General features: G+C 43.2%; 1 protein-coding gene across 3 annotated transcripts; it reads left to right on the forward strand.

The window, feature by feature from the left end:
* The first annotated feature begins 9,202 nt into the window (after positions 1–9,202).
* Positions 9,203–27,613, forward strand: SMUG1 (single-strand-selective monofunctional uracil-DNA glycosylase 1). 3 transcript variants are annotated; one of them, XM_042454288.1, is made up of 5 exons: positions 16,314–16,804; positions 17,277–17,529; positions 20,738–20,860; positions 21,807–22,072; positions 24,607–27,613. In XM_042454288.1, the coding sequence occupies exons 3-5, from the start codon at positions 20,824–20,826 to the stop codon at positions 25,132–25,134; spliced, it is 831 nt and encodes a 276-aa protein (XP_042310222.1). In that variant the 5' UTR covers positions 16,314–16,804; positions 17,277–17,529; positions 20,738–20,823; the 3' UTR covers positions 25,135–27,613. The 3 variants fall into 3 exon arrangements, with proteins under 3 accessions (XP_042310223.1, XP_042310222.1, XP_042310221.1); XM_042454289.1 differs by lacking the exons at positions 16,314–16,804; positions 17,277–17,529 and adding an exon at positions 9,203–9,218; XM_042454287.1 differs by lacking the exon at positions 16,314–16,804 and having other exon boundaries at positions 17,019–17,529.
* Positions 27,614–27,843: the final 230 nt, after the last annotated feature.

The raw sequence follows: 27,843 nt of genomic DNA on the forward strand, positions 1-27,843 counted from the left end.
TGGAGGCCACCACTCACTCCAGAACCTTGCCCAAGAATGAAATATTAGAAAACAGAACTTCCTGGAATTAGGCATGACTAGCTCAGATCTTGAACAAGAGCACAGAAGGGGGTTCCAAAACCTGGAGCGCTCCTGGTAGTGTGAGAATACACTGCAATACTTTATTGCAGTTTTCATCTGTCTTCTTAAGACCACCTGTTCTGTTAAAGAGCTATGTCCATACTTGCTTGTTGTCCCTTTTGCCCATCATTCTCCAAAGCACTGATGTGGTGCCACTTCTTGTCTTCCTTCAAAGACCCCACCACCATGCACATAAGCCACCTTCTTGGTGAAGCCTGTGTATTAATGAAGCCCAAATTCTTGTCCTTGCATTTATGAACATAGTTTATATGGATTGCTCTTTTTGCCTCTTCCACTCCATCCTTCCATCTGTTGCTTGTTATTCTGACTTCCCCGGTCTTCTCTGTTCAGTGGCAGCTTTTACATTGTGAACTGCCTGTGGCAGATGCCTTTTCCTTTTCCTTGTGAAAAGACATCTTGTAGCCCCTTTGAGACTAACTTAAAGAAAGAAGTTGGCAGCACGAGCTTTCGTAGACTTCAGTCAACTTCCTCAGATGGATTGCACAGATATCCAGATGTATGTGAGGAAATAGAATGAAGTCTATGAAAGCTCATGCTGCCAACTTCTTTCTTTCAGTTAACAGCAAAAGTACTACAAGATCTCTTTACGTACTGATTTTACAGCCTAAAACACAGCTGTATCTTTGAATTCCTTTTCTTTGTGTTATACTTCAGAACATTTTATGAGCCTCACCACCAGCAGCAATGTTCCCCAAACATCACTTTGTCTCTTTCTACTGAAATTTCTGCATAAACTATTTGGGGTTCTTCTAAAGGCTTGGCAATGCCACCCCATCTCTCCAAAGAAATCAGTGCATCTTTTAGCAGAACAAATAAAAATGATGGGAGGGGGAATGCTTCATTTCTACCCAGTGCACATTTTTCGAGCTCTTCCAACCGTGTTGTTTCGTGCATTGGATGCACAGACATGTATGTGATATGCATATACCCACGTAGCAAACAGGCATCCTCCATCTCTAGCTCATTTGCAGAGATCCTCTGGAATGTGTGGCTGCCTTGCCTTCTGCCTGGCAGATACCAGGCATTCCTGGTGTCTTTCCTTACTCAGGCCAATAGATGGCGCTCTCTACACAAGGCAGCTCTTTGGAGCCCTGGAAGGTGGGGGAAGTGACTGTCACTACAGCAGCTGGAGGAAAAAACCTTAACCCTTCCTCTCTCTTTCTCATCTGTTGGGAAAATCCACAGTAAAAACTCCACAGTTTTTCAGGGCTGGGAGATAAAAAAAAGTTCCAGTTAGAAGGACTAGGTGCAAATGAGCTGTAGACCCTGTATCTTGTTGTTGTTGTGTGCCTTCAAGTCCTTTCTGACTTATGGAGACCCTAAACCAACCCTATCATGGGGGTTTCTTGGCATGTTTCTATCCCCTGAGGCTGAGAGAGTGTGACTTAATGTCACCCAGTGGGTTTCTACGGCTGAGCTAGGATTTGAATCCTGGTCTCCAGGGTCCTAGTCCAAAGGTCAAACCACTACACTTCATATAAATGACCTCTTCTCCATGATGTCCCCAGAATCAGTGGGTCATGATGGTTCCCATGTTAGTGGAGGCAGTGCATCTATTCTGGGATTTACTCAGCTCCATCCAAGGTGCTGAATCCTATCAGAAGCCAGTGTGGTCTACCAATTTGACTGGACTATGACTCTGGAGACCAGGATTTAAATCCTGGCTTGGCTTTATAAACCCACTGAGTGACCTTGGCCACGTCACACTCTCTCAGAGGATGGCAGTGGCAACCCTCTCCCCTCCCAAGAAACATGTCACGAAAACCCCATGATAGGTTTGCCTTAGGGTTGCCATGCCAACAACTAAAAGGTGTCTCCAATTTCACCTCCAACTTGAAGGTGTGAACTCCAATTCCCCTGAGCCACAACAACAATATCAAAATAATCTTTGCATTAATGAATCCACACTTGCCCCCTATTTAGAACGCAGTAAGTTATTTTTAAGAGAGATACATATAAGAAGACATGCTGAAGCCTTCTGTAACTACGGAATGGTTGTATGACATCCCAAATTCCACTTCCAGCAATTCTAAATTGTTGAATGGAAAAGTACATGAATTTTCTATTCTATGCTCTACGCAATTATAGCACTACTATTCCACCTTAATTGCCATGGCTGCACTCCTATGGAATCCTGGGATTTGCAGTTCAGGGAGGGGCCTTTAAAATTCTCAGCCAGGAAGCTGCAGTGCCTCACCAAACTACAAACTCCAAGATTCCATAGTGTGCTCTGCTCCTTCACTTTCCTTGTATGGAAAAGACAAAAGCAGCACTGGCAGGAGAAGCTCCAGTTAGTGCTTGCTTTGGATGGAGATCGCATGATGACGTCCCTCTGCTGCCTCATTTGATCCTTTAGGCATCTGGGGTAGGAAATTAGACCTGCAACCTGCCCCACAAAAAAGATTCTCTACCCCTGCATTAATATTGCTGTTGTCTCGCATTGATAGAGTTCTTCAAACCCTTTTCCAGTCATATATTACTGCAGCATTCTTTTCAACAACCCTGCAAGGTAGATCAGTGTGATATTGTTCCCCCATACTGCAAATGGGGGAGGAGAGCAGCATGACTCTTCTAGGCAACAGCATATAGCATTCAGTGCTCCTGTCCTTTCCTACAGCTGTACAGAGCTGGATTGGCGTCAACTGCTCTCAGGATACTGTATTGATTTTTGGAAGCAGTTCATTTATAACCATTGGGTAGTTGAACTTTCACCCTGTCGTTTCCTCCTGACATTTCTGGGAATTGCTGGAGAGAGGGCTTTGGGGCTTGTTTTAAAGGAGTTTACAGGAGGCAAGTGATAACAGACAAGGCACATGGGTGGTTTAACACACACTTGAGTTCCTGTTGAGCACTTGCTGGGGGCACCCTACCCAGGCAGAAAGTGGTATCAGCCACAGGTGACTTCTTTGAATGGATGACACCTGACCAGGAGGCAATTTAGTATTATTGTCTTTGGCTAGTTTAGCCACAGATGAGCTTCCTTAGCCTCTCATCAATATTGGTAAAGTAAATAGGAAAGCGAAGTTTTTGTTCGCCAAACTCCAAATATATTTTTGCAGCCTGAATTCTGACAAAATCAAAACAGGGGGCTTAGAATAAATGATTGCAAATTTTACTGAAATGTATTGATTGATTAAGGGGAAGGATGATGTAAGAGGACTATGTGGGGATATAGGGAAAGGGCTCTTTGGATTCTAGAGCAGGACTCTGGAACCTGTGGCCTTTCTGATGGTGGTGAACTCCAACTCTTCTGAGCCTAAGCTAGCCTGGCCCATGGTGAGGCATGATGGGAGTAGTTCATCAACCTGCAGAGCAGCCTTTCTCAGTCTTTTTACCCTTGAAGAACCATTGAAATAATAATTATTACATCTATCTCTCAATTTTTTTCCAATCACAATCTCTCGCAGAACCCAAGGGTTCCAGGGAACCTTAATTGACAAACTGCTCTGCACCCTTGTTCTAGAGACTATAGCAGAACAATTGTCCCCAACTGAGGGTCCTCCAGATGTACAGGCTCCAAATGCATCATTCCCATCCATCCATCTATCCGTGTCCAGTGGATCTGGTTGCAGATGTCTATGGCAGAATATACAATACAAGCATAAAGGCAAAAGGTGTGTCACCATCAGCTTTGTTCAGATTCTGTAGTTCCAACTTTTAACATATGAGGCTGCCTTGCTCCCAGTATGGCCTTCAGAGCATCTGTTCTCCCACCACTGAGCTGTCCTTCAGCTAAATAGCTCTCTTCTGCTCTCCAGACCTGTCTGTCATTTACCTTAGGACAGGCGCAAGCCAGGAAGAGCTGCTTTTGAGAGGCCAGGAGGGTATCTACGCCTTCCAAATATTTGTGTCTCAAAGTGAGCCATACCTCTGATCCTTCTAAATGCCTACTTATGGCTAGCAGAACCCCCACACACGAGGGGCTGTGTCTGGGGAAGAGGGAGCTGAGATGGAGTCTGTTATGACAGCACTGATAAGGCCCGAGTGTTGACAGAAGCAATAATGAGATCCATTCACTTCTGCTCACTATCAGGTAGCCTCGCAGATGATTGTGGAATGCAAGGGTGAGAAAACCCCTATGTGCCGAGCTACACGCTCTCATTCTCTGGATTCTCTCCATTAGAAGGCCATTCATTTAACAGCAAGTTAGCATTCTTGACATGGGAACAACTTCTCTTACAATTATGTCCCCCACCCAAGAATTTCCTATTTTGTAGGCTCAGATCATCTGTATCCAATTTGTTGTTGTTGTTAACTTCATAACATTAGCAGGACCAAAGGTTCTCTACTTCTGGTTTACAGTCTAACAGGCTGATAATCCTGTAGAAAGGCAGAATCTAGACATAACTGGGTACAAGAGGCTACTGAAAGTCACATTGTTGCAACTGTTTCAAATTCAATGGATCTTGTGATGGGGAATCTTTCTGCATCGTTTTGCATGGATGGGATAACAGGTATTCGTAATTAATGATTGCAGTTTTTTGGTAACTAAATTGAAATTGGAAGTACGCCAGGAAAGATATACTGTAAGAATGCTAAAGAGTTAGGATTACTTTCTGTGACTATTTTTGTCCATGGTTCTTTTGTATGAATATAACTTCAGACTGTGATTCAGGTAGAGACACAATGGGCAGTTTCTTTATAGAATGAGTGATTTTGTTACGCATTATTCAGAGCTTGAAACAATTTCTTTTGGGGACCACAACTCCCAGAATTGTTGTTGTTATATGCCTTCAATTTGTTTCTAACTTATGGCAACCTATTAAACTTATGGTGAACCTATTATGAGGTTTTCTTGGCAAGTTTCTTCAGAGGGGGTTTGCCATTGCCTTCCCTGAGGCTGAGAGAGTGTGACTTGCTCAAAGGGTGGGTTTACATGGCTGAGCCAGGATTTGCACCCTGGTCTCCACAGACCATAGTCTAACACTCAACCACTACACAACACTGGCTCACCCAGCTAAATCTGGGCACTGTAGTACAGTGGTGCCTCGGGTTACGAAATTAATTCGTTCCGCGGCCGCTTTCGTAACCCGAAAAGCCTTCGTAAGCCGAATTGCCATAGGCGCTAATGGGGAAAAGCCGCGATTCCGTGCGAAAAAGCCGAAAAAAGCACCAAAAGTTTTTTCGTAACCCGAAAAAACATTCGTAACCCGAAACAATAATTCCCTATGGGATTTTTTCGTATCCCGAAAATTTCGTAACCTGGGTATTTCGTATCCCGAGGTACCACTGTACATAGAAGTCCTTAAATTGGGAGTAAGGGATCACATTAAGATTACATCTAACAAGGATCCAATCCTACTTAATACGACAGAATTTCCCAGCGTCAATGGAGGATGATAATGTCAAGGTTAGGCAGTGAGTGTGCAATTGACACACACACACACACACACACACACACACAGAGAGAGAGAGAGAGAGAGAGAGAGAGAGAATACCCTTGCCTTGATCAACAATGTGTAATTAAACAATGTGCTTGGTATCTGCTGAGGTTTGGTTCCAGGACCAGACCATCCCATGGATACAAAAATCCATGGATGTTCAAGTCCCATTAAATACAGTGGCAAAATGAAATCATGTCCTTTACATACAATGGCAAAATCAGGGTTTGCTTTTTGGAATTAATTTTTAAAAAAATATTTTCAAGCCATGAATGCTTGAATCCATGGATAAAGAATTTCTGATTGAAAAACAAACAAACAAATATTTTTTTAAAGATGTAGATACAATAACTTTAATGCAGGCATCTCATGACATAAAAATATGTCAAGGTTCCTTCAGGGTAAAAAGGCTGAGAAAGGATAAAAAAGAATTAGACTAATCCAAAGAGCATGGTGTAGCACTATATATTTATTAAGATCAACTAATGGGTTTTATTTGAGTCTGCTCAGAAGTCTGTGTGTGTTCAAGGCACCTATTGACTTAAGGCTACCCTGTGAATTTTGTAGGGTTTGTTAGGCAAGGAATACACAGAGGTGCTTTTGCCAATTCCTTCCTTTGAAATATAGCCTATAGCACTTGATATCCACTGGCTGTCCCCCAACCAAGTACTAACCAGGGCTCACCCTGCTTAACTTCCAAGATCAGATGGAATCTGGTGTCTTTACGGTATATAGGCCTCTGAAGTAGTCCCAGCGAATTAAGAAGTGGATTAATCCCAGGTAAATATACGAGGGATTGCAGTTTAAAAAATAGCTAGTAGTGGGCATTCCAACAAGTTCCTCTCCCAGGTAAAAGAATAAAGAAAGTGGTTGGAAAGAAAGGAAAAATATGTTTCACGTGTGTTTCACATAACACAGCAACCTGGAGTGTATGCACACAGCAGATTTGTAGTTTTAAGATATATTTAGCATTCCCTGTCAGAGACTTCTGGTGTCCCACCAAACTAGAAGATTGAAAGGAGACAAAGTCCCACGTGTTATGTGATAGTCCAAAACCTTTATTTCTTAAAAAGCCCAACATTTTTTGGCTTTATCACCAATTGACCTTCTTCTGGGGCTATTAAAAAATATGTAAAAACACACAGTGGTGTAGACCCACTAAAACTACAAATCCCAGAACTTCTTATCATTGAGCCATGGAAGTTAAAGTGGTGACAAACTGCTTTATTTCTGAAGTGTGGCAGCTGTCCTGAACATTGCACTTATATCAACCCGGGCATCTTGATAGACCTCTGGGAGAAGTCGGCTCTTTGCCCATGTTCAGAGGTGCTCTGCTCTACCTTTGTTTATAAAGGCCATGCTTACCGAGACCAACCTGAACTGCCCCCCTTAGGTGGCTCATTTGCCCATAGGAACCCCTTCCTGGAGGGGAGCCCTATTAGTCAGGTTCAGTCAGACCTGTAGCCCCATGGCACCTTGAAAAGCCTGGTCTTATTCTAGGAGAAGTCTCAGTGGGCTCCGTCTGCCTCATTTAAGGCAAAAGAGGAACTCTAGTACCTAGAGAACTTGCCAAGTTCCTCCCTGGTGGATATTGTTATATTGTCAAGTATAGTGTCTAGTTCTATTCTATTCTGCTTTGGTCAGGCCTCACCTGGAATACTGCATCCAGTTCTGGGCACCACAATTCAAAAAGGATGTTGAGAAGCTGGAGCGTGTCCAGAGGAGGACAACCAAAATGACGAAAGGTTTGGAAACCATAAAGCCTTATGAGGGGAGACTTAGGGAGCTGGGTACGTTCAGCCTGGAGAAGGTTAAGAAGCGACATGATAGTCATGTTTAAATACATGAACCAGTGTCATGTTGTGGATGGAGCAAGCTTGTCTTCTGCTGCTCCAGAAATAGGATGTGAATCAATGGATTCAAACTACAGGAAAAGAGATCCCATCTCAACATTAGGAAGAACTTACTGACAGTAAGAGCTGTTCGACAGTGGAATATGCTGCCTTAGAGAATGGCGGAGTATTCTTCTTTAGAGGTTTTGAAAGAGAGGCTGGATGGCCATCTGTCAGGAGTGCTTTTAGGGAGTTTATCACATGGGGGGGGGAATTTGGAAGTATAAACGGTGATTAACCCACCATAATTGCACCATTGTGCTAATGGTTTTCACATGACATTGAGATTAAGCATGATTAAAGTGTCATTATCCTGTGAATAACCAGGCAATGAACAGCAACAAATCATTCACGGGATTTTCCTGTGAATGATTTTTTGCTGTTTATTGCCTGGCTATTCCCTGGTTATTCTAGGGATAATGGCTCTCATGTTAATCACATTTTAATCATGTTTTAATCTCAATTAGTTGATTTTGACTGCTTAATCACTGTTTAAACTACCAATCCCCCCACCCATGTGATAAAGTCCTAGGACAGAATGGGGGTAGGTCTGGATGACCCTTGGGGATCTCTTCCAACACAAGGATTCTATGGAGTTTATCACATGGAGGGTGAATTGGTAAAATCCCGTGCAGAAACGGGCTTTGAAAATCCAGGTGTTGTTTGTCAAATACGTTGGCATGAAAGAGAAATAACGCAAAAATAATCCGAATGGAAAGCTCCTTTGTACTTTCGGAATGTAGCGAAAGTAAAAAGGAGCTGGTTTTGACGACTTTGTGTTCGGGTTATTTTTGGGTTATTTCTTTCACACAAACATTGTCTGGAAAACATCCTGCAAATGCAGGCCCCCCCCCCCCCCCCCACTTTCTGTTCAGTTTAACTCCAAACGTCGTTTGAAAACAACCCACACATGTTTTCAATTTAAATTTAGTTTCTGCATGGGATTCATCCCATGTGATAAACTTCTATGACTGTATGATTCTGTGATTTGGCTTTGAACCTGGAGACTGGGGATGTTTAGCCTGGAGAAGAGATGGTTAAGAGGTGATATTATTATTGAAGGAAGGATTGGAAACCAGAAAGTTTAGATGTTAATATGTAATATATGTATTATATTGTTTTTAATAGTGGTGAGTGTATGTATGTATTGTTTATGTAATGTATTGTTTATTAGTTGTACTTTTTTAAAAAAATGTGTCTTCTATGTCTTTTATGTATCAAAATTAATAAAGATATACTTTTTAAAAAACAGGTGATATGATATGTTTAAGTATTTGAAGGGATGCCATACTGAGGGTGAAGCAAGCTTGTTTTCTGCTTCTCTAGAGAATAGGGCAATGGTCCCCAAACTGTGCTCTTTAAGGGCTTTTGGACTCCAGCTCCCAGAATCCCAGACCATTGGCCACCATGGCCATGGCTTCTGGGAGATGAAGTCTAAAATCTCTTGAAGGGCATAGTTTGGGCACCACTGAAATAGGGCATGGAGTAATGGATTCAAACTGTAGGAAAAGAGATTCCAGCTTAACCTTAGGAGGAACCTCCTCTGAGTAAAAGCAGTTTGACTGGAAAAACACTCCCTTCTTTAAACAGGTCTTTAAACAGAGGCTGGGTGGCCATCTGTCTGGGGTGCTTTCATTGTGGGTTCCTGCATGGCAGAGTGGCCCTTCTTGGGGTCTCTTCCAACTCTATAATTCTGAGGTAAACCTGCACAGAGGTCTTTGTAGGGTTAAAAAGAAAAGAACTACAGTACCCAGAAGGCCATGCACAGGAAATGATCTAGCAGCCTGACCTGAACCTGGGATGGGTAAGTGTGTGATATTCTTGAGGGAAAGCTTGGGTGGGGAAAGAGGAAAATTCAAGGGTGGCTGTATGGATGGGGAAAGAGGGAGAAGGGGCATGGTGCTCTTTTTAAAAAGCGTCCCCCGATGGTTCTCAGTCGGAGAGGCTTTTAGGTTTTGCCTTCGCCTTCACAAAGGAGCAATGCCTTGGTGGCCCCACGCCGAGAAGTCCAGCTTGGAAGAATGATTTTCTCAGGTCCAAAATCATTTGAGATCATACACTTTGAGAGCGCTTTAACTGCCCTGGCTCAGTGCTAGGGAATCCTGGCGACTGATTTTGTGAGACCTTCAGCCTTCTGTGTCAGAGAGCTGTGGTGTCACAATAAACTACAACTCCCAGGATTCCCTGGCACTGAGCCAAGGCCTATCTCAAACTGGATCATTTCTGCAGGGAGCTTGGGACCTTAGTCTCAGAGACCTAGCTGGGTTCTTTTGGAACAGGGGTCCCCAAGCCGTGCCCTTTAAGAGATTTTGGACTACAGCTCCCAGAAGCCTCAGCCCTGTCGGCCAATAGCCTAGGATTCTGGGAGCTGAAGTCCAAAAGCCCTTAAAGAGCACTGGAGACCACTGGTTTGGAATATCCGCCTGCAGAGGGCTCTTGTAGCATCTTTTGAGGCAGTACTAAAGATACTGTAGCAGGAACATTCCCAGACTTATAGAGTGTATCCACACCAAGAGGTTTGGCACCACTTTCCCTGCCATGGGAGATCCTGGGGTTTGGAGTTTGGTCTGTCAGAGAGCTCTGGAGCCTCTGTTGTTGTTGTTGTTGTTGTTGTTGTTGTTGTTGTTGTTGTTGTTGTTGTGTGCTCTCTTCAAGGCCTTTCCCACTTATGGTGACCCTGAAGCAAATCTCTCATGGAGTTTTCTTGGCAGGGCTCGTTCAGAGGAGGTTTGCTGTTGCCTTCCCCAGAGGCTGAAAGAGTGTGACTTGCCCAGGGTCACCCAGTGGGTTTCCATGACTGAGCAAGGATTTGAACCCGGGTCTCCAGAGTCATAGTCAAAGGCTCAAACCACTGTGTCACGCTGCTGCTCCAAAGTACAAATCCAAAGATTCTGCAGGGCAGAGCCATGGCAGTTAAAGCGGTGTCAAATTCCTTTAATTTTGCAGTGTGGATACACCATCCTTGTCCGTTGCATCTGAGGAAGTAAACCAAGTCCACTAAAGCTGATACTACAACTTCTTTTGCACAGTTAGTGACTCAAAGCAGCTTTATTTTGGCCTGTCTGTTCAGGCCCTTAGTCTCAAAGATGCTACAAAAGCCCTTTGCAGACTTTTTTTAGCCTAGGTTAGAGTGGGCCCACTGAAACACAGAGAATTTGGTACCCCATACATGGCAAATTTCATTTATTCAGTGCGTCTCTTCTAGTTGAAATTAGGCACTGACTTGAGCCCTTTGCCTACTACCCCCAAACAAACTGAAGGATGCATCTATACTGTAGAAATAATGCAGTCAGACACCACTTTAACTGTCATGGCATTTATAGAATCAGGATCTTTAGTTTTGTAAGGCACCAGCACCCTTTGGCAGAGAAGGCTGAAGACCTTGCAAAACTACAAATCCCAGGATTCTGTAAGATAGTACTACAGCACTTAAAGTGGTGTCAAATTGCTGTTCATCTAATCTGCACTGCAGAAACAATGCAATTTGATCCTGTCTTAACTACCATGGCTCAATGGTGTGGAATCCTGGGATATGTGGTTTGTTGTGGCCCGAGCGCTCCCTGACAGAGAAAGCTAAATATCTCAGAAAACCACAAATCTCAGAATCCTGTAGCATGGAGCCATGGCAGCTAAAGCGGTATCAAACTGCATCAGTTCAGCAGTGCAGATTAGACCATAGATGCACCCAGAGTTGTGGCCTCTCTAAGTTCTGAATTTCACCTCTGAGTGTGAAGGTTTCTTTCTTAGTCTTAAAGAAACCACATGGTTTTTGACTACTGAATCCTCAAATCATTCTTCCACATCTCTCCCTGAGTGACTGGAGTTCATCTGTTCTGGAATATTTTCTGTTGGTCAGAGTCACTCATTTGCCCACCTCCTTTTCTGTCACCAGTGTGTCTTTTAGCTGTGCATCAGTTTGGGCTCTTTACTTAAAAAGTCAGGAATGGGAAGTAGAAAGCAAAAGAAACTAGGGCAGCAAGAGGGGTTGGAGTTAGGGTTGCCATAAGTGAGGACCTCCAAACCAGGACAAATGTAGGACAACATTTTCAAATGTAGGACACATTTTTATAAAAATGGAGGACGTGCAAAAATTGAGTTTTTTTTAAAAAAATTGTTAATATAAATGCATGTTTTTAGGCATGATCAAAATGGAGGACATTTTGGCATTATTCCTAGACAGATGGCAGAAATGGACTTGCCCTCGGGTTCAACTGTACTTCTCAGAAGTGTGTACTTGGTCAAGGGACTGTGGTTTTTCTTCACTGCGCATGAGTTTGTAAAAATCACAGCAAGTTACATTGGCCATGCCTCAGAGGCTTGTTGATATCAATATCACCATCACCATCATCATCATCATCATCATCATCATCACTATAATTGTCCAAGAAAGGCAGACTTGTTAGCATTCAAAGCGCCATAAATACATAGAAAATGCACTTGGATATATTTAATAATAAAAAATAATGAAAAAATAAATAAAAAACAAGTCAGGGGTGTATATATTTGATAATAAAAATTAATGTAATAAAATAAAAAGCAATAATAAAATTTAATAAAATAAAACAAAAACAAGCAATAATAAAAATTAATAAAATAAAATAAAAACAAGGAATAATAAAAATTAATAAAATAAAAAATAAAAAGCAATAATAAAAATTAAAAAAATTAAATAAAATAAGTATTTTATATTTTTAAATATAATTTAAAAACCCCAAAATACCAAGGCAGACCTAATGGCCACTGACTCAGCTTTCCTCCTCCTCCTCCTCCTCCTGCTCTGGCCCAATTCTGCCCTGGCCTTCAGGCACCCTTCCTCCGGCTCCTTCCTCCTCCTCCTCTCCCCCTCCTCCTCCTTATGATGGCTGGCGCACGCGGGGGGAAGCGGGGCAGGCGCGCACACGCAGAGGGAAGTAGGGCAGGTGCGCACGCTGCCGCTGGCCCCTGCTGAGGCCTGGGTGGTGCGCGCCGAGGTGCGCAAGCCCTCACACTGGAGGCGCGGTGGCGCTTCTGCTGCCGAGGAGGAGGAGGAAGGCGGAGCCGGAGGAGGAGGTGGGTTGGTGCCGCAGCAGCCACATTAGCGGCAGCGGCAATTGCCGGAGCGGGCCCCCAAACTGGGAACAAGGCACGGGTGGGGGCCCAAACCGGACCGGGACCGGGAGGGGCCCCCCAAAAGCGTGATTGTCACGGGGGCCGCCGGGTTATGGCAACCCTAGTTGGAGTAAATGCTCAGATATTATGGATGATAAAGAAGAACCAAAGTAAACAGGTTCCAAGGAAAGCTAATAGTTCTGTGTCTTTAAAACTGCACTTGAACTCAAACGATTTTTCAGAGTTTGCTGCCAACTTATGATGGCTGCCAAGGCGAACCTATCATGGGGGTTTCTTGGCATGTTTCTTCAGAAGGGATTTCCCATTAGCATCCTCTGAGGATGAGAGAATGTGACTTGCTCAAGGTCCCCTAGTGTTACCATGGGGGGGGGGGAGATGCACCAGGCAAATACCATATTCTGAACAACGAGTAAAAGGGCTCTGATCTGCCTTTGCACCTGGTTATCCTAAAGCAATTTGCCCTATACAGTTCCAGGCGTCTTATCATAAAAATGTCAATCTGTAAAGCAGGTAATTTTGTGCTTAAAAACAATAAAAATTCTTAAACAAAGTAAACCAAATTCCTTCAGGAAATAGCATTGTGCTTTGTGTCTTACGTAAATTATTTAAATAAGAAATTTGCCTGGTTGATATTTTGTTAAGAAAAGCATAACAAATTGTTCTGTTTGTACTGTTTTTCACACCCCATTCTGCCTGTGCCATTCATTTGGCGAAGGAAGTAAGTCCTGCCCTCTGGGAAATCTCTCCTTCAATCTGTTACTGGTTCAGAGATATAACCAAATATTGTCCATACATTTAGACACGCATAGTAGCAACCAAGAATGTTAGAATCTTTCTTTTTTAAAGGAAGGCTGTTCAGCCATGAAACCCATAGGGTAGCCTTGGGCAAGTCACATGCTCTCAACCTCAGAGGAAGACAGTGGCAAACTTCGAAAACCCCGTGATAGGTTCGCCATAAAGTAGAAACAACTTGAAGGCACTAAACAACAAGATTCTCAGGCAGCAGAATGTTTTTTCCAAAAGATTAGCAGTAGATGGTGTACCACTGCGAATGTTGAAATAAAATTCCACCGTCAGTCTAGTAGGCTTACGAATGTGGAATGAGAAGTTGAATGCCCTCTGGCCCCTTGTCACAGGCACCAACATATCTTGGGCAACCTTGTATTGCCTCCACCACCAATATCATAGAGGTCTATGTTTGCTTTCCAGAACTTGACCATCTTCAGCCTCCAAAACTATATGCAAACAGTAAGCCTGCCCATGAGCACCGAAGGAAACTAAGAAAGAACCAGCGTAGTTGGGCTTCTAGACAGATATATTATTTCATAGTAGCTGCCCATGAGTACTGAAGTGGCCACAGATGGCATACTACTGATTGTACCACAAATCAGGTGAAATCTGGTGATTTATCAATCCTCCAGACTTCATTAACTGTTCTCTGGCATACTCTCCCAGAATGTCAGCTGATGCTGATGGCAGTTGCTCTAAATTACGTGATAGCATTTGAGCAAAAAAGCAAGTATGGGCAAGCCACACCTGTGGGGCCAGGTAGCTGACAAGCCTCACTGAGGAATTTTGGAACATTTTATTTTTTACATGTCTTTACCCTATTGCCTACTTGAAAGAAATATGTTCTTGTATTTAGGCCAAAATCACATGCAGATTTTCAAGCTCTTTCATAATGGTTTTCGGATGTTACCCAATTTCATCTGATGTGCCTTCTCCACTCTCAGCCAGTCACATTTGTTGCTTATAAATGGTCACGTCCCTATGTTTAGCCTATACAGAAGACATTCGCCCAGTCTGCTGACCATGCTGGTCCAGATGGCTCAGTGTGACTAGGGGTGCATCTACACTGCTGGTGTAACAACAGCTACTTTATGGATAAAAGCGCTATGCTTTTAACAATGATATTGCTCACAGAAATGTGTCAGGTGCAACTTCACATGCCGCAGTCTCTTGTTGCTGTTGTTATGTGCTTTCATTTCGGACTTATGGCAACCCTAACATGGTCCTATCACAGTGTTTTCTCGGTAAGATTTGTTCAGAAAAGGTTTACATTTTCCTGAGGTTAAGGGAATGTGACTTCCCAAAGGTCATCTAGGACTTTATCACACGGGGAAAATTGGAAGGTTAATCAAAGGTTAATCCGGAGTCATCCAAGGTATTTCACTTAATTTTGCAAAAGATTTTCAAATGACATCACACACAAACAGAAGGCAATGCAAATGCAATCATGAGACATCCCAGGAATAGCTGAATTCAGAAAAATATTGAATTTATAAATCCTTTTCCACTGTGAATTCACAGTCAATTCACATCTGCATTAGTATGAAATGCATCTGCAGTTCAGCCATGGGATCCTGTTCTCCCTGTGCATGAGCAAACACGCTAATTTGAAATCAAGAAGCTGATGGGTATGTACTCATGTGATGAGTTTATTCACATTCACACTGCTTTCTCTTTCAGATGGACACTGTGTTCATCTGTGGGTGTGATAAGCTACCATGTAATTTCTTGCATTTTCAGATTGCTCCCCTTTCTTCTTCTTTTGGGATGGTGATACATTCCATGTCAAAAAGTCCCTAGAGAGTAACCATAGCTGAGTGGAGATTTGAATCCTGGTCTCCAAATTCAATTCTGGAGCCACTGCACCATGCTCTCTCTCAATTCTCAGTTCCTTAGGTAACCCAAAATCCAATTCACCACCTGGTAGCCCTAGTGGCAATTGGAAAGCAGGCTGTGTATCACAGTGAGTTCAGCTCTCCATTTAAATAAATGACCCAAAGCATTTCTTTATAATATAGAGCCAGCATGATGTAGTGGCTCTGCATATACTACCTTCCCATCTCGCTGACTGAGTGTGTCAGTGTTGTCCTGTGATGGCTAGAGAAGGATGGATGAAGTTCTGCAATAGAAACCCAAGACCAGGACAAGCTTGTTCACCTGCTGAGGAAATGTAACTCCCTGAATGACCCTTTGTAGGGAAATCCCTCTGGTTCCCCCTTTCTTGCTCCCCAGCCGCTTGTTAAATGCTCAGGCATGCTGGGATTCCACCGCCAGCGAATGGGATGTTGTTAATTTGTGCTCTGGGAGCGTGGAGTTCCCAGGCTGTTAACGTCCAGGGCTTCAGAGTAGATTTACGCCCTGTGCAGTTGGCAAGGCAATTAAATCTCCAAGCAGCCATGGCCTTTTATGAGATGAAGTTCCTTCAGAGGATTTTGAAATAGACCCAGGAGTGGGAGGCCTTATTTTTCACACGCCATCTCTCTGGGGAAAAGGTGGCTTGAGTGAATCTGGCTTTCTCCTTCCATTTAGATCTCTCACCAAATAATACTGTCCCCCCTCCCCAAACATTTTGGACATGCTTTATTTTCTCACTCTGAAAAAACATACACCTCTATTACCTTTATATCCCACTTTTCTACTAATGGGTTCAAGGCGGGGTAAATGGCTCTCTTCCTCCCTAGTTTATCCTTACAACCACAATCCTGTGAGAAAAGTAGGGTCACCATTCGATGATGTGCTCTGCACACAGCAGCTATTTTGTGCCAGTCTTGGGCGTACAGTAGTTCCATGCTGCCCCAAAACTTAATTGGGTGCTGAACACTTTGTTGCTGTGTGCCTTCAAGTCATTTCTGACCCTAAGGAGTTTTCTTGGCAAGTTCTATTCAGAGGAGGTTTGCCATTGCCTTCCTCTGAGGCTGAGAGTGTGTGACTTGCCCAAGGTCTCTCGGTGGGTTTTATGGCTGAGCAGGGGTTTGAACCCTGGTGTCCATATTAGTAGTACAGTGGGTTTTATGGCTGAGTTGGGAATCAAACCTTGGCCTCCAGAGTTGTAGTCCAACACTGAAACCACTATGCCATGTTGTTCCTCTTGAACACTTATAACAAGTTATTGCTGTAAGATATTTTATTGGTGAAAAAGGATGCAGCAGATGGTATACAGCAGAGAAGCATTCCAGTCCTTTCACTGATGCATCTCCTCACAGCCAGTGGTTGATCCAAGCCCCCAAACAACAAATTCTACCCAGATGGCCATTCATTTCCCTCAGCTGGCTATAGGCCTCTGAATGAGGCTGATGGAAGATGGGATCCTGAGAGTAATAAGGTGCAGAAGCAAAGAAAAGGTGTGCAAGTGCAATCCATCTTTCCTCCCCTCCCCATAGAGAGCTGTGTAGACTGCTTGGTAGCAGAGGGATATTCACCCAACCCCTGTCTATTCTCAATCTCTTTTCAGAGCCTCAAATTGCCAAGCAAATGAGAAAATTACCAAACAAGGTCAGTGATGCAAATTTCTATATATTGTTATTTGGCCATGATTCCAATCTGTTGTGTGATTTCAAGATTTTTCCAACTTAAGGCAAACCTATCACAGGGGTTTCTTGGCAAGATTTGTTCAGAGCAGGGTTGCCTTTCCCTTCCTCTGAGTCTAAGAGAGAGTGACTTGCTCAAGGTCACCCATGGGTTTCTGTGGCTTAGCAGAGATTTGAACCCTGTTCTCCAGATTTGTAGTCCAGTGCTCAAACCAGTACACCATGCTGGCTCTCATAAGGACTGTAAAATGTATCTTGCTAAGGGCATAAGCCATGCTCACTACAGCAGCACTTTGGAGCCAGAGGAGATGGTGGATGTGACTTCCTTAACTGCATCTGGTGGGAAAAGCTTAACCTTCTATACTGCTAGGATAAATCATACTAGAAATTACTGGTCTAAGACCATAATAAAGATTTATTCTATTCTATTCTTCTAGAAATTCCGTACTTTTCAGGGCTTGGAAACTGAATTCCAGTAGCAGATGCTAATGAGATGTAGCCCCTATATGTTGACAATGATGGATGACATTTATATCCTACATTCCTTCTGTGAACTGAATGCGGCTTATATAAATTTCCTCTTCCAAGGTTATCTAGCCACCTTGAGTCCCTTTACTGGGAGGAAGGCAGGAGATATCATCATCATCATCATCATCATCATCATCATCATCTTCAGAATACCCCTGTAAGGTAGGTCAAGTTGAGAAAGAGTGACTGAGAAAGAATTTAATGACTCAGGGGTGACATGAACCTGAATCCCTCAAGTTCTAGTCTGACATGCAAGCCCTGGTGGCGCAGTGGTTAAATGCCTGTACTGCAGCCATTTACTCAAAACCACAAGGTTGCGAGTTCAAGACCAGCAAAAGGGCCCAAGCTTGACTCAGGCTTGCATCCTTCAGAGGTCGCTAAAATGAGTACCCAGACTGTTGGGGGCAAATTAGCTTACTTGCTAATTAGCTTACTTGCTGTTCACCGCTATGATCTTTGGAATAGCGGTATATAAATAAAACAAATTATTATTATTATTATAAATCTGTGGCTGCATCTGGACTGTCATGGCTAAGTGCTATGGAATCATGGGATTTGTAGTTTGTTTTGGCACCAGAGCTCTCTGACAGAGAAGGCTAAATATTTCATAGGACTACAAATCTCGGAATTCCATAGCATTGAGTCATGGCTGTTAAAGTTACATCAAACTTTTATTTCTGTGGTACAGATTAGTTCAGTGTAAGGAAATATGAAGGCCAACTGAACATCTTGAGAATCATGAACTGTCAGTTTTATGATAATACCAAATTTCTTGACTCATGGTTGCTCTAAGAGCTGTAGCAATACAAATGCACAGGCTGTGCCATTGCTATCAGAAATGTGATGCATACTGATGACAACATAAGTGAAAGAGAAAATCTGCTAAGCAACATGAGTCAGACTGGTCTGTGCATTATGGCAGATGGTGATATGGGTGGAGCCTGGCACATCATGGAGCTGACGATGGAAAAATCATGTTGGGCACTTGAAATGATTGAAGTAGAACCTCTGTCTTTTACTGCAGCTCCATGGGGGCTATTTAAATGCATATTTTCACCAAGCTGTTCCACTAAAGGATAGGGAATGGGTAGGTATGGAAGTGAGCCAGTGTGGTGTAGAGGTTTGAGCATTGGATTATGACACTGAGAGACCAGGGTTCGAATCCCAGCTTGGTCATGGAAACCCACTGGGTTACTTTGGGTGAGTTACACTCTCTCAGCCTCAGAGGATGGTAATGACAAATCCCCTCTGAAGAAATGTGGCAAGAAAACCATGTGGTAGGCAAATGCCTTAGGGTCACCATTGGTCAGAAATGACTTGAAGGCATACAACAACAACAACAAGGTATGGAAGTAATACTAAGTGCTGTGCACTTGGTCTTCAGTTGGTAGGGGCACCATCTTGTGGTTGTTTACACTCTCTTATGTGCTGACCATTTCTAGAAAGTGATGCTGAAAGATCATTACTTGGTCCGCTATTCCACTGGCTGACAGGAGTTTCAGAACTCTCTTTTGTTCCATGTGCTTCTCACCGTCTACATGAAGCAATTTTGGGTTACACTTCCCATCAGTCCCAGCCAACAGGGCTGTTTGCCATAAGAATATAGGAAGAGCCAGGTGGGATCAGAATGAGGGGCTGTCTAGCCCTGATTCCACTATGGTGGCTATGAATCTCCTTCTCTGTCCCTCATTTCTTTCACCTCTTTCTTTTTGTTTTGAGGGATGCCCATAAGATCCAACCAGCTGATGGGCCACACTTTGTCCATCTCTTGTGTGTTGTGCTGCACAGTAGTGGCTAAATCTGGAGCGTACCATGTGTGGGAAGGCTCTTTAATCACCACTTGAAATAAAGAGCCTAGAGAGAGGGCTTTTTTGAAAAATGGAAACTAAAAACAGTCAGATATGAAGCATGGAGTACCCTTTACAGGGGAGGGCCACTGCAAGGTCCAGCCTCTGAGTGTCTCTCAGGTCATCATTGCCACTTTATAGTGTAGCACTTCTGAAAATACCTCCTTGGATTGCGGGTCTGGCTGATTTACCTGCTAGTCCATGCCTCCTTGCCAAATCATTTTAGAATAGATTCTAGGCCTAAATCTAAATCTTGAGTTTATTGTGGAACCCAATTTTATGCAGAATGGCTACTTGACTTGGGTAGATGAGTTGATGTCCTTTAGCCTGCATGTTGAATTGTGAGTCTACCAGGTGCAATTTTGGAATTACTTGTGTGTGTGTGTGGGGGGGGGGAGGTGGCAGCATAATCAAGGGGTCCAAGTTCTTCTCTCTCTTCTGAACCAAGCAGCCCACGTACACTTCTACAAGTCACCATTCAACAAGCCTTTTGTGAGTTAATAATCCCACTGCCGAAGTGCGGCTCTCAAGTTTTATTCTTTCTTCCTTTCAGAGATTGCAAGTGAGCACACGTGTGGAGGTGGTTGTCTTTCTTTAATCACAGCACAGAGCATTTATAGGTTATTTACAGTAATGTTTTGTATCTTGAGTGAATGCTTTACTAATTATGGTAATAAAAACAGCAATAAAAGGAACATTCCCCGTGGAGGAATATATTTGGAGGCCTCGCCTGGTTCACTTTGTAAGCGGAGATGTGATAGAAATCGCTCATCCGCTCAGTGGTGTAAGAAATAAGGTGGTTACAAAATGGGCTGCCATGGATCAAAGGTATGACAGAACAGGCTCTTTACCTGTTGAGGAGGGGGCGCTACTGCTGAAAGAAAGGAGGAAGACAGAGCTTTGACCCATTCGATATTGATTTTGGGGCACATTGAGTTAGCACTGTCACCCCATTTAGAGTTGCCACCTTCCTTTTGCCAACTCAGAATGTGTTCTATTAGGCAAAAGAAATATAGTTTTCTCCCTGCCTCAGGTATGTAGCATTTAGACGAAGTGTCACTTGTTGCATTTCTGTCTGTCATGAAAAAATACACTGCTAAAATCTTTCCAATAATAAATAATTATAATTTTTAAAATTTGTATCCTTCCTTTCAATCAAAGATAATCATGAAATAATAAATAATAAAGTGAAATCCTCTCTGTAATTTAATTGATAGCCTACTCAGATTTCAGTTGTTTGGACAAAGTTAAATTCATGTATGTGGCAATGGCTCCTTGTTGTGGTGCTGCTTTGAGAGTCCATAACAAAGTTTATGGTTTCCCCTTAGTACTGTGGGGACGTTTACAATTTTTAAAAAGAGCCACTAAAATTGTCTGTCATTCTTGCAAGGCAATGCTGTATTTAATACTTCCTATTTCATTCAGACTGGGAACTAACAGAATATTTCCAGTTAACAGTAACATGCCAGAATTAAAATATAGCTTGCAGAAATAAAATCAATGTGTTTCTTTATTGATTTCAGTTGAGCACTTCAGTGAGTCCTGCTTCTCTCAGACACTCATTTTGTGAGATGCTGTTGTAGTGAAGTGTCGTGATGTGATTCTTGAAATGTCCATTTTGGCTTCTCAGAAAAAGATCCAGCCAGGTAAGAAGTACAAGGGCAGAGTTTATTTTATCAGACGTGTATGCATGTGCTCGAACTGCTTCTCATGACAGCCCCATTACTGTGGTCTCTGGTTAGGAGGAGCTGTGGGTGGATTTCACAAAGGTGCATTGGAACTCAATATCACAGCCTCTTGGGGCAAAGTGTCTTCAGTTTGACCCTCAGCATGTGTTAATTCTCCATGGTCCCTGTCTGAACTAGGACAATGTCATAAGATCCTGTTTGTGTCTGAAAGAGGCTTTCTAGGTTCAGTGAAGATGGACCCAACAATTGTGCTGAAATATGGGTGAGGGAGGTTATTCCAAAGGTGGAGCATCATTCTTGACCCTTTTTTGTCAGGAACAACTAAGCTTGGCCCTTCAGTTGTTGTTGGACTTCAAATGCCAGCAAGGGAGTGTGGGCTCTGGGCAAATCTAATGGAAGGTCAGAAATCCCCTAGCAATGCTCTGAAAGCCTGTAGGTGTGAAGAGCACTTTCATTTTTATCTTCTGATAAAAGAGGGCTCCGAGTAAGACATGCAGCAAATGGTCAATGTACATGTATGAAGGGCATGCACAGGCCCTATAAACATGCAAGAGGTGAAGAGCTTTAAGGACAAAGGACTAGAAACTCAACATTGAAGTGAACTGAGATCTGATAAGAAGGAAGGAACTATTCCCCCCTCCCCACAAAAGATTGTTTTATATTGAATCTTTCTGTGTTGGGATAGCATAAAAGGTCAGCTCCTAACAAATCAAAACTGAGTTTTTTTCAGAGCTCAAAAAAGTTCCTTTTTTTGGACTACAGCTTTCAGAATCTCCAGTCAATGCTTGATAATACCCACTGGCTATGCTGGTTGTGGGATTCTGGAAATTCTGCTCCATGAAGTAAAATATTAATGTTCTGGCTCTTTTGTTTAAACACTGTTGCTGCTTTTCTTACTTGTTAGGTGGAGCAGCTCCAATGAGCACCTCAGAGGGTCCTGTGAGCTTTCTGGAAGGGAGCAGCTTGGCTGAAGAGTTTCTCCGCATTGAGCGAGAGCAGATGGTCCGCCTGGGGGATCTCACCTTCCCAGACTCTGTACGATATGTTTACAAGCCTCTGGATTATGCCTGGGAGCCCCACCAGAATTATGTGCGTCAGTATTGCCAGTCTCCCAAGGAGGTGCTCTTTCTTGGCATGAACCCAGGGCCTTTTGGCATGGCTCAGACTGGGGTAAGCAGATATAAGCCAAGGTATAGAGAGTAAATTAAACTTGATGAGTCTGGGATTTAATCTGCAGCAAGGCGTTATTTTACAAGCTTTTCAAGTTTATACCTTTTCAAGTCATGGATATAAGGAGGAGAAGGGCTTTGACCATTATCCAAGTGCTGTTTCTCAGAATCTTAGAATCTTAAGTTGAATGTTGCCTCAAAGGCTATCTAGTCTATTTCTTTGCTCAAGCACAAACTCTGATGATTTGGTTTCTTTGTCCCTAGAGCAACAGAAAACAAATTTCCTCCTTAATCCATGTGTCAGTGCTTCCTTTCATGTGTCCTCCCCCCTGATGATGTTGAGCTAGAACTCCCATCATCCCTGACCCCTGACCATGCTGGATGGGATCAATGTGTGTTGGAATTCAACAAAAGCGGAAAAGCTGCCTGGCCATTAGCTCTGCCACATGCTGCACTTTATGTCCACTGGCAATAATTTAGCTCTTCTGTTTTAAGGTTAAAAAAAATTAATGCACCAGTATCAGCTAAATGTTGCAATATTTAGGACAACCATTCTTTTAACTTGTTTCACATGTGACCTGCCTAAAAGGTCACTTGATGAACATGATTCTGGGTGGTAGAAAAAGAATTCCAGGTAAGAAGGAGGCTGTTTGACTAATTTTTATTATGAGTGAACTGTATAATCCCAATTCACGTGCATTTTTGGGCTGGAGGACTTCTCTTGTTATCTGTCTGGTTTCCTTCATGTGGCACGTATCATGTGACTGGAAACGGTGTTCCTTGTCTTCTCCCATTGTAGCTGAGTCAACACCCCGACAGATAGCTCGGTTTTCCCTTTGATGCTATGCCAAGAAAGGAAAGGAGTAGGGAACTGATAGTGCAGCAAAGTGGTTGCTGAGATATTATGAAGAAGTAATTTAAACATGTGTGGGTGTGTATGTGTAAATTGACTGATTTTCCTGTGGATGCCAGAAGTACTTAGCTCTCCAATATGTGTGAGAACATAGTCTTGCTAAAGGGCTATGGAGAATGTTCCTTTACTTAAGCTGCAATGACATCAGGATTAGGTTTTGACTTGCAAGAAAGTACCAGCTTCTGTTTCCTACTGTTTGCCTGCACTTCAGACAATCTGGTTTAATGTCCATTCCATCTTCCAAGGGGATTCCTAGAAATTAAAATTCTGTGAGGAGATCCTAGGATTATGTAACAAAATTCTCAGTACTGTTGGCCCTCCACATTTGTGGCTTTGACTTTTGCAGCTTTGATTATTTGGGGTTTTGATTAATATGTATTCATTAGGTCCTCCAATGCAGGTCTGCCAGATGCTGACCATAGAGTTACATAGGAGAACCTAGAGGTTCCTAGAGACAACACTTCTCTATCCATTTGTGGATCCTCCAGCATGAGTCTATGATCAACTTCTGGCAGATATTGACCATAGCGTTGCACTGGATTTTTAGAGAACTGTTCTCTCAGGTAAAAATAATAGTGTTTTTTTATTTGTGTTTTTTCCACATCCACGGGGGTCCTTCAGTCCTAACTGCAGTGAATGTGGAGGGACCACTGTACTTTTCACTTGCGCTGAGCTTAGAATTTGACTTGTCAGTTTTGACTTCTCTCTCCCCCCCACCCCCAAATCTAGTGATACCCTAAAGGCACCAGATCCTGTTTCATTTTGGAAGCTAAGTATGGTCAGGTCTGGTTAGTACTTGGGTGGGAGACAGCCAACAAATACCTACTGTTATAGGCTATTAATAAGGTCACCCTTAGTTAACAGACAACTAGAAGGCACATATGTATACACAGTGCTTGTCTCCATGGCATCACTAGGGGTGCGGGGGATGTGGACTGCACTGAGTGGCACACCAGAAGAGGGGTAACACCCTTCTTGCCATATACTATTCTACTCATGAGTAGACAGCACATGGCAGCGAGGTGAAGGGGCGTGCCCTTTTGATCCTGCCTCCAGAAGCCACCCCCTGACTGAGTGATACTCTTGGCAGGGACACCACTGGTTGTCTCCTCCTGTTTCAGCATGGGATTTCTTAAGAATCCACTCCCAACTATCAACCTAGAAGTTTATCCACACTTTCTTGAAAATATCCATTTTCTAGTTTTTGTCTCTTTCTTTGCAATTAGTTTCCCCCTATTAATGTTTTATATATCACTTTCACTAAAGTATTCATGTTTGTGTATGCTATTTTTAATAGGAAGCTGTTTCATGTGCCTTTAGGCTATCTAGTTATATAAGTGGCCTGTAGTTCTCTTCTTAGGTAACGCTGAGGGATAGGTACTCTCACGGGAGTTGGCACTCCTACTGGAGTCTCTTCTTTCTTGGCCGTGGTCAGCTCAGGACTTTTTGATCGGAAGGTTGCATGTTTGATTTGTCTACTTCCTCCTTCCTTGACTCTGTTTACCTTCTGCCAAAACTCCCCTTTTCCTCACCAACCCTGTACAACTATTTCCCCATCTGACTGAGGTTTTTAATTCATGATTCTTGGTTCCCGTTCCCACCCACCCTCATCCCCCTTTTAGGTGCCATTTGGAGCAGTGCAGCTTGTCCGAGACTGGCTCCAGGTCCGTGGGGAAGTTTCTAGGCCAGAATGTGAGCACCCAAAGAGACCCATCCGGGGCCTGGAGTGCCCCCAGACAGAGGTGAGTGGTGCCCGCTTCTGGGGTTTCTTCCGTTCCCTGTGCATCAGTCCTGCCACCTTCTTCAGCCGCTGCTTTGTTCACAATCACTGCCCATTGCTCTTTGTCAGTGAGAGTGGGCGTAACCTGACTCCTGCAGATCTGCCAGCAGCCCAACGGGAACAACTCTTGCAGGTTTGTGATGATGCTCTTTGTGAAGTTGTGAAGCTTCTGGGCATCGTAATGGTCATCGGCGTGGGACGCTTTGCGGAGCAGCGAGCGCGCAAGGCTCTGTCAGCCTCAGGTATCTCTGTGCGGGTAGAGGGGGTGATGCACCCATCACCTCGCAACCCTCAAGCTAATAAGGGCTGGGATGCTATCATGAGAGCAAAACTGGAAGAACTTGGAGTGATGCCTCTCATCACAGGCTGATCTGCTGAGGGGACTACGAGGCAGAAAAGAAAAGAACCCTGTGCTATATCTTCCTTGTCCTTGGGTGTCATCGCTTCTAGATATGCCAGTAGCAGAGAAGGCTTGGGTTAAGGAAGTACAAGCAGAGCTGGGCAAAGTTATGTTTTTGAACTGCCACTGACTCAAGGATTCTGGGGACTAGTCCAAAGAAAGAATTCTTTCAAGGCTTTGCATACAGTCTATTCTACTGTTGACACTACTTCTGCATACACTACTCTTGTTCCAGTCTTGACACTGACTCAGAATCCACTTCTTCAGATTCTTCTGGAACCTAGCGGTTGGATATTTCCTGGGAATTGGGCTCCAGGTCTGTCTCTATGTGTTTTGGTGCTTTAAACCTCATTCAGGGCCATATAGGGCAGCTCATTCTGCCTACTGCTGAATTCTCTGTGATCAAGGCATAGTTGTCCTGAAAGGCTGACGTTTCAACGTATTTGCCAACCCTTTTTCTTTTGGGGGCAGCTTTATGCTGTCAGACCCAGTGGTTCATGTGGACTAACGTTGTCTGTCAGTAGCTCACTCTGGCCCTCCAAAAATTCTTGTGTGCAGGAGCTTGTACATGAAGACCTTGTGCTTTGTCCCTGAGTTGTGTTCCTCACTGAATTCAGTTATATCAAGAGGGGAGTGGTAATGGGGAAATTCAAGATTCTGTTGCTGCACTGTGGAAATTGGTTTCCTGAGGCTATTTCTCATGTTGCTTCAAGTAATGTGGCTGATGCCAAAGCATTGCAATAGAACAAGGGTCCTAGGATATGTGTCTGCTTGCCAGATTCTTCCTGGGATGAACTGGGGGTGAGCTGTCTTGAGTCTACACCTTCTGGTAAGTTCCTGCTCACCTCTTTAATGTGGGCAGTCCACATCCTTTGACAAAAAAATATTTTATCAAGGTGTGTGGCAGTAGCACCACCACATAAAGTGGGAAGGGAGAATAGGAGGAGGTATTCCTCTCCATCCTTTCTCTGTGAGTCTTTCATCAGAGGAAAGAGATCAGATTGCTGTTGCTGCAGCTCTTGCTGGCCATTAACTAGGGCCATTGTTACACTGCAGAAATAAAGCAGTTTGACACCACTTTAACTGCCATGACTCAGTGCTATGGAATTCTGGGACTCATAGTTTTTTTGAGATATTTAGGCTTCCCTGTCAGAGAGCTCTGCTGCCTCACTAAACTACAGATCCCAGAATTCCATAGCATTGAGCCATGGGAATTAACATGGTATCATACCGTTTTTGTTTTTGCTATGTGGCAGCAGCCTATGAAAGGACAATGATTCTTGTTAAATCATTTGAAGCAACACTGCAGACCCATGTCAGTTCTTTTTCAGCTAGGTGCTTGACTTCCCCTGAAGTCCAGTGGTTCTCAGTTTTGATCATCTACATGTGTTGGACTTCAACTCCGAAGAGCCTTAGCATTAACCAGGAATGCTGGGAAATACAGTTCCAAACATTTGGAGAACTAAGGTTTGAGGATCGCTGCCACAGTTGATTGAGAGATAGAGTATTAAATAATGGCTATATCTAGGATTCCTGCCTATATCCTGGGGGTCGGGGGAAAGCTGGTATAAATGTATTTTCTACTCAAGTACTGGGACAATTATGTACCAAATGTTGGATCTCATTATAGAGACCACTGTGCATCCCTGACAAGGCCACTTGAGTCTACCACTGAGTCCCAATGCTTGCAAGATGAGGACATTGAAAATATGAGTGGCATTAAGCTATGCAGACTTTTGCATGTGTTGAGGAGTTCACCCCTTCTCTCTAAAGTCTCTTTCCCACACAGACAGGGTCTTCAAGCAACAACTGGGAACCTTTGATCCTCCAGATGTTTTGGACTTTAACTCCCAGAAGCCCCAGCCAGCAAGGCCAAGGCAAGGGAATTATCTTCAAACCTGGCTATGTTGGTTCGGGCTTCCTTACTCCTGATTTAAAGCCTTTGTATTTTATTTGTTCCTTGGAAAACACAGGTGGGAGAGACTGTTGCTTTGCCAGATACTTAGGAGTGCTGCTCCTAACTAGAATGGAGAAGACTGATCAGATCAGTGGTCTTGCCTAGAATAAAACTTAATCTGATGAAAAATGTAGCTACTGTACAGCTGGTAATTTGATTGAGGCTACTGTAATCTATTTTTTTATTGGGCATTGATTTTGGCTCTCTCACTTCACTGTGCCCACTTAAATTGTGAAAAGGAAATGCAAGACTTTAAAAGTTGGGGCCTTTTCAAACAGTTTTTATCAAAAGCTATCACACATTTTCTGTTTGGATGTTCTACAGAGCTGGAGCAATTTTCTTACATTTTTGGCTCAATGTTGTATCTGGTGTGTCTCTGTGACAGAGAATATTGGTGTGTTACTGTGACAAGAGAATTTACTGCATTGCTACCTCCCACCCTCCATGATGGAAAAAAGAAAAAAGATAAATACAACCATTTTCAACAGTGAATAACATAGTTTTGTTTATTAAATCGTAGGCCATCACACACTCAAGAAAAGAAAGACTGCCTATTATTTTGTGTTCTCAACATATGTAGAGTTAATAAAGAACATAATTTTTTGCTAATTTCATTTTCTCACTAGAGAATGAAAACTTTCAAAAGTTTTCTCCCCATTAGATGAAATTACAAATATTTGAGGGTATTATTTATGATTTTGTGTGGATTTCAGGAGATTTTT

This window comes from Sceloporus undulatus, chromosome 2, assembly GCF_019175285.1.
Source record: "Sceloporus undulatus isolate JIND9_A2432 ecotype Alabama chromosome 2, SceUnd_v1.1, whole genome shotgun sequence".
In the NCBI taxonomy this organism is placed as follows: Eukaryota; Metazoa; Chordata; class Lepidosauria; order Squamata; family Phrynosomatidae; genus Sceloporus; species Sceloporus undulatus.